Raw genomic sequence first — 12,289 nt, forward strand, 5'->3', positions numbered from 1 at the left:
TCAGATTCAGGGGACAGTGATTCGATTTGGTGATTCAAATCACTGTCTCAAATCGATTCGGCCAAATCTGATGCGGAAATTCGGCTGCCACTGAATTGGCTGTATCTCTGAATCAAACAGGCCCCATCCCCCACCTGCTCTCCCAGCTCTGTCAAAGGCTGCCCCGCCCATCCGGCCCCAGCATCCTGGCTCTATTAAAAAAAAAAAAAGCCCCACACTCACTGGCTCCTACCAGTTGGGGGGATGATCCCTGCTGCCCCACTGCCCCTCACTGCCCCACGCTGTGTGTGTGGACCCTGTCACAAGCCCCCAGAAGCCCTGTAGGCCTCTGCAGCAGCTGGTAAGTGTGGGGCTTTTTTTTTTTCTTCTTAAAGAGCTAGGATGCTGGGGCTGGGTGGGGCAGCCGCTGATGGGGCTGGGATAGTGGGTGGAGGTTGCGTGATGGTCAGGAGGGCCGAGGTAGCAGGCAGGGGATGGGACCTGGCAAGGGTCTCCCCATGGTCCCCTCCCCCTTTCTCTAGCCCCACCCCCTGCCCCTGCTTACCGGTATGGAGTCTGGGTCCAGCTCCCTGAGGCAGCAAGTGGGGACTGCCCAAATCTCCAAAATGCTTTGAATCTTTTCTGAATTGATTCAGAGAGCTTTGTATGTATTCAGACCTTTATATTAGTTTCTGAATTTGATTCAGATTCACAGAGTTGGCCACCGAATCGGGCTGAATCTCCTCCAAATAGAATCAGCACCCAACGCTTCACAGAGCTCTTCTGGCTGACAAGGGGGTTAGGGTTGGAAATCTGGCTGGGGACATGGTCTGGACTACCTGGCAGGGATGGAGCAGATCCTACCAGAGTTTTCTCCACTGGAGTGGAGGGGGCAGGGGCGTGGGACAGTAGGCTTAGGTAGAGGGGAGGGAGGGAGATTAGCCCCCCCTGCCTCCCCTCTTCCACTGGCATGGAAATCCAATTGGGATCTGCCAACTTCCACTCCCCCACTGGCTGCTCAAGTGGCAGGGGGCATGGCCAGCTGGCAGCCCAGGAAAAGATGGCAGAGGAGAGGGAAGGTAGGAGGATTTAATTCCCCTCCCTGCCCTCCACCTAAGCCTAAGGCATGCCCTCCTTCCCTGCCCAGCTTAGCTTCCCTTCGGCCTTCCAGCCACTGCCAAGGGGAAGGGAGGGCTTGCTCTAGTGCCTCCCAGCTTCTAGCCTGATCCACTGTGGCGCTACATTTCCAGAATCAAAAGTGAATGTCTGTTTCCTTGCTTCTCAGTTCAATCTACACAGGTTGGACTAGCCTGAAAAGAGTTAATGAATTCAGGAGTGGGCTTTTTGAACGTCTGTACTTAGCCTTCATGGCTGTAAATAATAAGTACAGTTGACAGTGCTGCCATAGTGTTCACTGCTGCTTTGTCATTTCCTCCTCATGGCACACAAGTTTTATTTCAAAATTGCCATTACTTTCTGAATCACCCCTGTATAAGTAGCAGTTTTACTACAACTTGACCCTGGAATGAAGTGATAATAGTCCTATATTTATGAAGAGGTTTTATGTTTTGAAAACTCATGTGTCACAGATTTAGCCTTCAGGAGCTTCATTTGCCAAGTATTGATATTTACTCATTTCCCTACCTTCCTGCCACCATTTACCACTTTGGTCAGATCCTCACCTGGTGTGTTCCAGACTTTAATTCCAATAAAGTCAGCCAACCAATATAAATGTGCTCCAAAGTCAGAATCTGACCCTATTTAACTGTTATTTTCAGTGGCATCAGGAAATGAGGAAATACAGTACCTGTTATGTTATTCCTAGGAACACTGATATGATTTATAAGATAACTAGAGTTTTTAGAAATGAAACCCAGAGATCTTTGCCTAGTCAAAGGATTTTAAATTACGGCTTCAGCAGTTGGCAATGAGCCATGTCAAATTTGGTGTTGCATACACTGCTAATGGTAAAGCTAGCAAGCAAGCAAGGGGGTAATGAAGGTGATTTTCAGTGACGGGCATGTATATTTGGATCATTTTTCAGTTTCTCCTTTCACCTCTCATTGCTTCTTGTTCTTGTTCAGGTCCTTTCTTTTGCCTTTCACTTCCCTTCTCTCATTTCCATGTCTCAGGTGATGCAGTATAACAGGGGAGGACGTTGGATCCTAGTCTAGATGGGAGATATTCTCTTACCAGCTTGATAGTTGAAATGGGGCAAAGGGGAGGAAGGGAGAACTAATTTTCAAAGTAATGTGAGCAGCTAGGCTTAGACAACTGGGAAATCCTACAAAATCAGGACAATCAGTAAAAGTCATTTATCTGGGCATCTACCGTAGATACATAGGGATGGTCTACCAGATTATAAATAAAGAATGGAGCTAACTGCCTTTTAACTATCTTTAAAAAAGATTTTATCAGTAGAATCTTAGGCACTTACAGGTTTAGGCAGTAGATGAATGGGGAGTTGTAGAAGCTAAGGGATACCTAAATGTTGGAATTGGGTACCTGAGCTAGCAGTTAAGTACCTAAGTTCCCTTACGAATTAAGAATCAAATCTAAAAGGAAACTTAAGTGTTTCAACACCAAGCTTTGAAACACCTAAATTTTGAGTGCCAGTCCACCTAATCAGCAGCTCTAAGTTTTCTGCCTAAACTCTCTGTATAATGTATGAAAACATGTTGTCACTTAAGAATATGATCCACAAAAGCTAACATACTGTGCAGGGAGCTACCTGAGCATGCCAATGGGAAATACTATATTTTAAATAGACACGTTTTAAGTCTCACCCATCTCTAAGACTTAAGTGCCCCTCCATACATGGAATTCATTAACCTGAACCCTCCCTTAGCATAATGTCTACATAAGCACTTCCTCAGAAACCAGGGTCCTGAGGGCAGAATCCTGTTTCACCCACAAGACTTCTGTAGTGTGGCTGCTGGCTAGTTTCCGAGATCAAGGACTAGAATTAGGCAACTATTTTGCCTGTTCAGACAAATAATTGTCCCGTACTTTCAGTGAGTACAAGCACGCAACTTGAGTAGGCCCACAGGTGAATCTGATTTTGCCCTGCAAGAATAAGCAACTGTTTCCAGTGAAGAACAACTCTTCATTTCAATGGGCAGCATGTAGATGCATTTTTGTAATAGGCGGCAGGATTTAGTCCAGAGGACTTGTATCAGTGCTAGTGGGTGGAGGCTCTGACCTGTTATATGCAGAATGAGCTGAGAACAATTGGATCTTCAGCCTTGACTTTAACCATGCCACCCTCTTGTATAACTGAATGTGTTATGAGAGGTGTTACATGAGAGAGGTAATTTCAGGAGATTTTCCAGGGGAGAGAATCCACCCAGGAGGCAAGTTCTTCCAGGCCAGCCTAGTTTGTTGTCTTATGATCAGGTTGTTGTCCTGTGCTGTGGGTGGTCAGTGTTCCTCTGTGTACCCATGGCAATGTTGGATCACAATGGAATGTGAATGGACTTAGCTCCACCTTGCCCAGCACTAAGTTGCTTCCGAGCATGCATAATAGGAGTAAATTTAGTTAGGTTGGACACAACTATAGCTGTGTAAGGTAGTTAGCAATTCACATGTGATTTGGGTCATTATGAAAAGCACAACAGGAGGACATTTAGGGTGCATCCAGACAAGAGGTTCTGGGGGTCTCCTGGGGCAAATGCAGCACTAGTTCAGTCACATGGAGTCTGAGTGGCAGCCAGAGTATGGATCTGGATGGCCAGGCTCTGGTTGTGGCACATGCTGTTGCAGCTCGTTTTCCCCATGGCTTTTTTTTAACACTGGGATTTCCCGCTGTCAAATTTTGGCACCACATTACAAATTAGGAGCATGGTGAATGCTTGCATGTGCACCACGTGTAGTTTGTGGCCCCTCAAACAAGTTTGAGGGGCCACAAACTGCATGTGTGTCCTCATCTGGATGCACTCTTTGTCTTAGATGCCTAAAAACTATGGGAGTGTTATTTCTGTAGCAGTCTACTCCTGGTGCACAAATAAGTGGTATATACTCTGCCTGGCATCTACTAAGTGCAGTGACCTTGAGAGAAATCCTGTTGTAAGTGTTCCAGCCCAGTGTGATAATACATTAGGCCTGGCTACAGTTCAGGTAAACCTCCAAACTTAAAAGTGTTTTCCTGAAAGGAGCCTTTATGGTTTTGCAATTTACACTTCATTATCCTGCCAACTTCCATGCATGTTAAAAAGAAGAGAACAAGTTGGGGTTTAAACTAAACATAGTATATAATAAGTAAATTGGGAAAATAATGGAAAGGCTTTAAGTTTCAAGTGATACATTTTAATTTTTCCCCAAGCATAAATTAGCACCCAACAATTCCCCTGGGATGAGAAATAATTAAAACTCAAAGTTCTAGATGTTTTCAGAAAACTCTGGCCATTTGAAAAGTTAAGATTATTAAACATGGTAAATTCTTGCAACTTCCCTTCTTGTCTCTATTCTTTCTAATTTTAGTTTCACTACTGCATTATCTTCTATTGTTGTAAATGAGATCTGTGCTCAGTGCTATTTACATGCTAATCTTTGCCTCAAGCCACGGTTACCAAAGCAGCTTTTTTATATTTTTCTGATATTCCTATTCTTGTTGCACTGAAAACAGTCGGCCCTCACAACTAACAGGCGCACTTGCAGTTTAGCTCCATTGTGAGTTTCCTTTGAGTGAAATAAAGTGTCCTCTTTTGCTGAACCTCTGCCATTTCCAGTTCACTGTTGAAACACTTTAACTTCTTTGTGTTCTTCTAGCCCATGAACAGTTATGGAAGATCCAATTTTGTTAGCACACCGAACTCAGAAAGAGAAGAAGCTTCCACATCCAGGCAGACAGAGGACATTTATGTCAACTACAGAAACTTCTCATGCTAACCCAGGATAAGAATATGAGCTGCTGCCTTATGTCCAAATTAACTAATCAAAGTACTGCACAATCATAGGCTTTTCTTGAATTATCTGTTTATACGAGCTTGACCTATTCATTAGTCTCCCATCAACTGCCCAACTCTGGCTGTCTGCACTGCACTCTGCAGTACAGTTTAGAGATACCTAATACAACTTTAAACAAGAAACAGGGAAAATGACCTGCACTGGTCATCCTGCTGGAATGCCCAGACCGCTTTGGGTTCTTATGTTAACTTGTTTAAGGTTTGGTATATCTACTATACAATGCAGTCCATATCTGGAGCGGGACAGTATTTATGTTTATATGATTTAAACTTTCCTAGTCAGTATTTTAAGCAATAATATTTTTGGTGGGAGAAATAGATTAAGCATCAGATTCAATTCTGATATCAGTATAACTGAATCTGTTCACACTAGGTCTGAATTCCATGAAAGCTTGATGTGAAAGAGTGAAGCAGAAGGAAAACAGGTTCTGTTTAGTCTAGTTGAATGTATTGAACCTCACCAATGGCTATCCCAATCGATTTTTTTTTTATAGTGGTGGCAGTATGAAACTTTTTGTTGCCTATTGACAATATCCTTGGACATGAAATGAAACTGAGTTCCCCAGGTAAAATATAATAGCCTTTTCCTTCCTTGCTTAAAGTTGCTGGCACATGACATATTTGCTATATAGCTAACTGGCCTTACTATATAGTAGAAATGGAGCTTTAGTAAGTAGTATACCATTTGAATCCAGATTAAAGTTAGTCCTTGAAAAATAAGTAATAACCATTATTGTGGGAAGTTACTACTTGTGTGTCCACTTCTCTAGTGTATTACATCTAGGGGCAGTCACTTGCTCAATGCAAACTGACTCCCCTGCCATCTAGTGGCCAGACATTGTAATGGTATACTTAGTTTGGAAGACATGGTGCATCCACTCGCTCATTATTACAAAGTAAATTTTACTGTGGAGTAAAAGTCAGGTAAACTATTGCATAGAAATCTTGTCATGCGTCCGCACCCTAAGAGTTAGTAGGCGCTGTCCATCTGATAGAGCCCCAAGCTCGTGCAGACTTTCCCAGCAGTCATTACAGTCACCTGGGCTTGCATGATTTTGAGATGCACTGGGGCAGACTGTTTAACTCTCAGGATAAAAATAAAACCACAAGACTCTGTCATAGGCAAGTTATAGTTTATAATAATTTATTGTACGATTTAGTTGCACAAAAAATAAATGAGACCATGGAGAATACATGAGTAAATGAGGCAAAGCAGAAAAAGCATGGATAAGAACATTCACAAACTGATATATATGTATATACACACACAGATATAGATGTGTGTGTGTGTGTGTGTGTGTGTGTGTGTGTGTGTGTATATGTATATATATTTTGCAGAAACCTATAGAAGAAAACACACAAATAGAAAGAAAAATCCCCAAACAAAGAAAACCAGAAGACAGACCTAAGAAGTGGGGGAGGTCTATACATCCTGTTGGCCCTTTACACAAGTGTTTTCAGGGAATGTTTGTGTGCATGTGTAGAATGATCACTTTGTCACGGAGGACAGAACCCACATAACTGAGGGTGTTATCATGAAGACTGCTAGTCTCATACAACTGCATACTATTATGCCATAACATACTATATTCTATATGCCAGGACCAATGAATCACTCCTGTTTTGCATGGTACCTCCTTTCTCTTGAAATGTCAGTGAAAATAGCATTGAACTTGAACATTCCTAGAAAAGGAGGGAAAAGGCAACATTATTCTGCCTAAGGATTCATTATCATTGCCACTTAGTTTGGCTGGGAAAGAGCATTGGCAGCAACCTGACAGCAAAAGCAATTTCTACTTAGTCTCTTCCAACAGAAGGCTGTTTTCATGTGAATGAGGAAACAGTGAACTAGATTCTTCTGGTCATCATGTGGGCACGTGTGTTTCAGACTATGGGGTAGATCACAGCATTGTGCAGTTATCTTACACTTCAGCTAAAACTGAGAAGTGCTAAAGACTAAAAACCCAAACAAAAAGTCCTTTAACCTATCACTGAAGAGTTTCATTGTTTACAATGTCAAACACCATTAGAAAACATCACTGTTTGGCTCTGTGAATGCCTTAACAAATACCTATACACATTACAAGGGGTACTTTACTTTTTCCACCTACTGAAGGAGTTAAGAAATATTAAATGTTTGCACATGACCTATGGATTTGCATCATGTAGATGAGGCTACACAGAAATACACTATTAATAATTTATTTCCTGAGTTATCAAATGTCATACCATATCATTCTTAATTGTACACAGTATTACAAGTAAAACCCTGTAGCAGTGGGGCTTTCCTCTGTCAGAGATCTGGTGATCCCATCTATATTTAAATGCCCAAAAGATAATATAATGACTGCTTTACGTGCAAGTGTCCGAATCAGAGCTCCCAATATCACATCATATATAAACCACAAAGTTGGCATAGATTCCCCTCCAAGTGTGTCCAGATTATTCAACATAGCATAAAGAGGAGTTGCTTTTATTGAGAATAATTTTTTGGTTTGAGTAGCTGTAGAATCAGTTTGTTTATTATGGCTGGTTTCTGGTAAGTGTCCTTGTTTTGCTGACATGGAATTGAGGGGGCCTTACATTTTCTGCTCATTTCTTTTTTCCCCCAAAATGTAATTCCATGTTTACCAGTTTTAAGGGGAAAAAAATCTATACTTCACACTTTTGCATTGATTTAATCTATTTTAATTCACATTCCATAAATGTTTTTCTTCTACCAGGATGGTTCACAGGGAAAATTATCACATTACACATAGCACATTAAGGGCAATAATTTAATTTTTTTCCAGTTAGCAGACCAAGCAACATTTTTATTTTTCTAGTAAATGGTAGTATCAGTGAACAGCAGCTGAACATCAGTTGAAAGCATTTAAAAAAACCCTCAAAATTAAATATGTCAATGTCTTTAATGGCCCAAACTCAGTAAGTTACAATGTGACTTCAGAAAAAAAGAACCTGGCCAGGAGAAACAAATTAGTTGACATAAGTCAGTTAAGTCATTTGCCAATGGATACCACACAATTACAAGTTAGTTTATAAGTTTAGAGTACAATTTACAGGCCCTCCCCCCCCCGTATGGAGTAACTACAAATCAGTTCTAGTAACAACCAGTATAGGGAAAATGTCTAAGCAAGGGTGGCTTATATAAGTTATCGACCTTTTAAACCTCTTGCATTATGAATATGGGTGGAGGTGGGGATGGTATGCTATTTCAAAATGTGCGTGATATAAAGTTAGTCTTTCGGGGGCTCCTTTTAAGGTAGCTCTTGGGACTTTATGACTGATTTTAACAGTAAAATAGCATCAGTAAAGGTATTTGTGACTAGGATTGAAATAGAGGGTTTAGTTGGTTTTTTTCCCCCTTTAAAGCTTGTCCAAATAATTAAAAATCAAAACTTTAATGGTAACATAAGCACAAGACAGCAGCCAATGTATGGGTCTACCACAGTCCATTTTGCATGATTTAAGGATAACAAAAACAATGCTTCCTCTTCACCCAAGTCTAGTTCCAGAAATACAGTATAATTAAGATACATCTGATGAGGATTTATGTGAATTAAAGCACATTTTCATATGGTTATTTAGTAAATATTTAATCACTGTGTAATATAGAAAATGACATTGTACTGATTAAAAACTTTTAAATAAAAGGTAAGATGGCTTGTTTTCAGTGATGCTAATACCAACACATTGCCAGTATTTATTTTTGTGTATGCTGTGTGCAAAGAAAGAAACAATTATACCACCGATTCATGTTTAAAGGGAAATCCTGTGCTTTACGGCATTGTCAAAACTTTCAAACTTAAAATACATTAAAGAAAAGCTCTCCATTTTCTAATACAAAACACTTGGAAAAAATGGCTACTGTGGAACTTCAATCTGTGAAAGCAGCCATCTTTTGGCTTCATGAGCCAGAAAGAGGATCAGGATCATACTTTGGGTGTAGGAGGAATATGAAGGAGAGCTGGAATACTGCATTATTTTCCCTAGTACTGTATTTACTTAATTTTGTGCCTATGTCCCAAAGATGATTTCTGTCCTTGTAATGCCCTCATCATAACAAACATGTAGGGTGGCCATCACAGAGGACAGTCCAGTTGTCCTCTACTGATTCTGTCCTCTGTCTTCTATTGATTCTGCTACTCTGTTCTCTGGCGATATGAAACCCGGTGCCTTTATGTCCTCTATTTTTGCCTTCAAGAGAAAAATAGAGGACATAAAGGCGTTGGGTTTTGTATCAATAGAGGACAGAGTAGCAGAAAAACAGAATATCCTCTACGATGGCCCCCCTACAAACATGCTACTTTCGACTTGCCTTCACCTCTGCCCCCTTCGGGGTGTGTGTGTGGGGGGGTTGTGTTTGCTAGCAGTGGAAGGAATTGGATGAGGGAATGGTGTTGCGAGGCAGTGGACTGAGGTGTCTTCAGGAAGGATCTTTGGACCAAATTTCCTCCTAAGCCCTGCATATTAACATTACTTGGAGGGGGCGGCAATGGGGACAGTAGCCACAGGTGATGCTTTTGGGGAAGAAGGGGTGCAAAAAATAGCCACAGCTGTGACTGACCACACTGCCACTGCTACCAGCTGGTGCTGCCACTGCCCAAGATGTACAGCTGCCCTGCTACGCCTCTGCTCCTGCATTAGTCACTGAAGGCCAACCCTCAAACCTGCTACCCAGTTGGGACTGCTTAAAACTCTTTTGCCAGTCAAAGGTGCAAAATTCTGCCTCCCACATTTCAGACTGACAACTTAAGGGTGAGAGCGGTTGGTTTCAAACTGTTCTTTAGTGTCCTGGGGTAGCATGGTAGGTCATCAGGGTTCTACCACAAAGTATTTGAGGATAATGGCAAAGCAGGCTGGGTGGGGGTGTGCTGCCATTGCTAGGCCTGGTCGCCTAGCTCCAGATCAGCTCACATAGCCCACAGAACTAGGGATAGGGGTTCTGAGGCAGAAGAAGTGATATGAAAGCATTTTGTGTCTTTAGGTAGTTTGAAAAACACTGAGTCAGAGTCTTTGCCCAGGAAGAGTATTTAATTTTCCTTGTCCAGAGAGAATTTGAATGCATTTCCCACTTCCTACTATAGTGTTAGTCAGCAGGATATGGGCTAAGTGTTGACCAGAGAAGTAGCTAATTGTCTACATGAAGCTGCTTCAGAAGAAAGCCAACAGGGAAGAAATGCAGGGCCATGAAGAAAATAAGCCAGACATTATATGGCTCTGTGAGCTAAGTAGTGCCCTACAAAGGAAGGGGTCCTGGATTTTAGGCTATGCTCCCATCTCACTGACTTTTATCCCTCTTGCATTAATTGTCACTGGATAAAAGGAATGGACACCACTAGCATACTTTTTGCCACACTGGAGTGTGAAGTTAGGGCAGAGCTAAAGGTGCCTCACCTTTGGAGTCTGCCATACTAAGCTATATTTCTTATAGCCTACTGACTTCCAGGCCTCACGTATCTTCCATTCTTGACTGTCTAATGGGCCTTCAAGAGAAGCGCTGTAGATTACCTTGTGATATGCCCATCTGATGGTATAGCGATTAGAGCAATTGTTTGGGTAGTAAGAAATGCAAGTTTAAATACCCTCCAAACAAGGTGGGGGCAGGGAAGCCAAGAATCTGAGTATCCCACTCCATGGGCAAGCATGTTAATCACTAAGCTAGTAACTGAAAGATGGAAGCCACCTGTTTCTAGAAGTGAGCCTTCTCTGGCCACACTGTTGAAGACTTGCACCTAGTTTTTCTCCCATAGGGCTGATCAGTTATGATGGCACCTTTTGAGTAGATGCAGGAGGAAAATAGGACCCGAAATCTGTGTAAATGTGAAAAAACTGCTTATGCAGCTATGTATACATGTATGCAGAACTGAGGAACATAAAGGTGAAATAAGATTTCTTAGATGCCTTTGCTTTGGACTGCAAAGCTCCCTCCATGTTTACACTTGAGTTTTTATATGGTCACAGATATTTTTACTTACATGCCTAACTGCTACTGAAGCTCTGTAGTAATTCCTGTTGATGCTGGGAGGCATCTAAACTTTGCCACAGGGCCAGACAAAAAGGGTGCATGCTTTTGTAGTTAGTGGTTAGTGGTTATGGTGTGGATGTTTGGTGTGGTGTGGTGTGGATGTCTGGCATGGCTCTGGGTTGCCCAGCTCTGCTTCTGAGGGGTGCACACTGCCCGTGCATGCTCTGCTCCCACTTTTTTCCTCCACAGTTTTTTTTGACCACTGGATATCCAGGGGTCAAAAAAACCTTCCTTGCTGCTCCCTTGCAGTGTGAAGAACAACTGAATGTGCAGTATGTGGCACCACAGACATGTCTGCGGCACCACATACCGCACGACCATGCTTGTCTGGATGTGGCCCTAATGTCTAAGTGTAGATTTGAAACCAGATTTGGATCTTCAAGGGAGGCTGAGTTAGGCATCTATTTACCTTCATGGACCTGGTCCCAGACATCCTTGCTGAATGCTGTGACTGAAATCTGTTTCTACATACTTCATGTTGCCCATTAATTCTGTTCCTGCCCCTCCCCCCTGACTTTCAATGTTCATCAGATGACTCTCTCCAATTTCTGAGTAATTTTATAAGATATACAGGGCCGCGTTCACCGTTTAGGTATCTAAGTGGTGCCAGAGTCTATGTATGCTATATTCGTTCCCCATTGCTCCTAGAGAGGATTGTTCTAAAGTATTTCCTGCCCAGGGACCAAAATAACTTAGAAAATGGGACTGTCTTGATGTCTTAATCAAAGCTCAGCTATAATTCAAACAACTCAGGTAGCTCCTCAATCCTGGACCTTGGGCAAAGTGAAAACCAATACAACACATTTTGAAACAAATAGCTGTATGTGATAATTTTGTATCGATGAAGATCCCAACCAAAATATTACATGGAATATTTTGAAAATTTCGCAACTATCCCCAGGACTCATAAAACTGAACTGACTTCTACCATTAAATTCACCATTATAACATTACATTCTGCTAGCAAAATGTGTCTACTACAAACATTCATACTGTATCTGCTTTGGTAGGTTGGTACCTACAAAAATCTACCAGTTCACCTTTAGTTAAAAAGATTACTTTGCTATGGCATTGCCCTATACTTCCCTATACATAATATAAGAAATTGCTGGAATATTAGATAGCTTCATACATTTACCTTGGTATTTCTAAGGCAACTGGCAAATTTTTAAGCACAGCCATTTTACCAGTCAACAAAGTGCAAGGGTGAAAGAGATAATGGAAGCACCCAATACATGTCAATGTTTAATAAAGAGCATATTTTCACCTTTTACGACAAAATAGCCAGTTTCAATGTGTTTTAGAGCATTTAAAAAAA

The 12,289-nt window shown here is 41.7% G+C and overlaps 1 protein-coding gene across 1 annotated transcript in view; it reads left to right on the forward strand.

Moving 5' to 3' along the window:
- Window positions 1-7,816, forward strand: part of CD226 (CD226 molecule) — a 53,063-nt gene extending 45,247 nt beyond the window's left edge. Inside the window, exon 6 of the mRNA XM_019545234.1 lies at window positions 4,747-7,816. Within this exon, the coding sequence (XP_019400779.1) occupies window positions 4,747-4,866 (120 nt within the window). The 3' untranslated portion in view covers window positions 4,867-7,816. The remainder of the gene's footprint in view (window positions 1-4,746) is intronic.
- Window positions 7,817-12,289: the final 4,473 nt, after the last annotated feature.

The sequence above is a fragment of the Crocodylus porosus genome, unplaced genomic scaffold (assembly GCF_001723895.1).
Source record: "Crocodylus porosus isolate Cpor-Errol unplaced genomic scaffold, CroPor_comp1, whole genome shotgun sequence".
Lineage (NCBI taxonomy): Eukaryota > Metazoa > Chordata > Crocodylia > Crocodylidae > Crocodylus > Crocodylus porosus.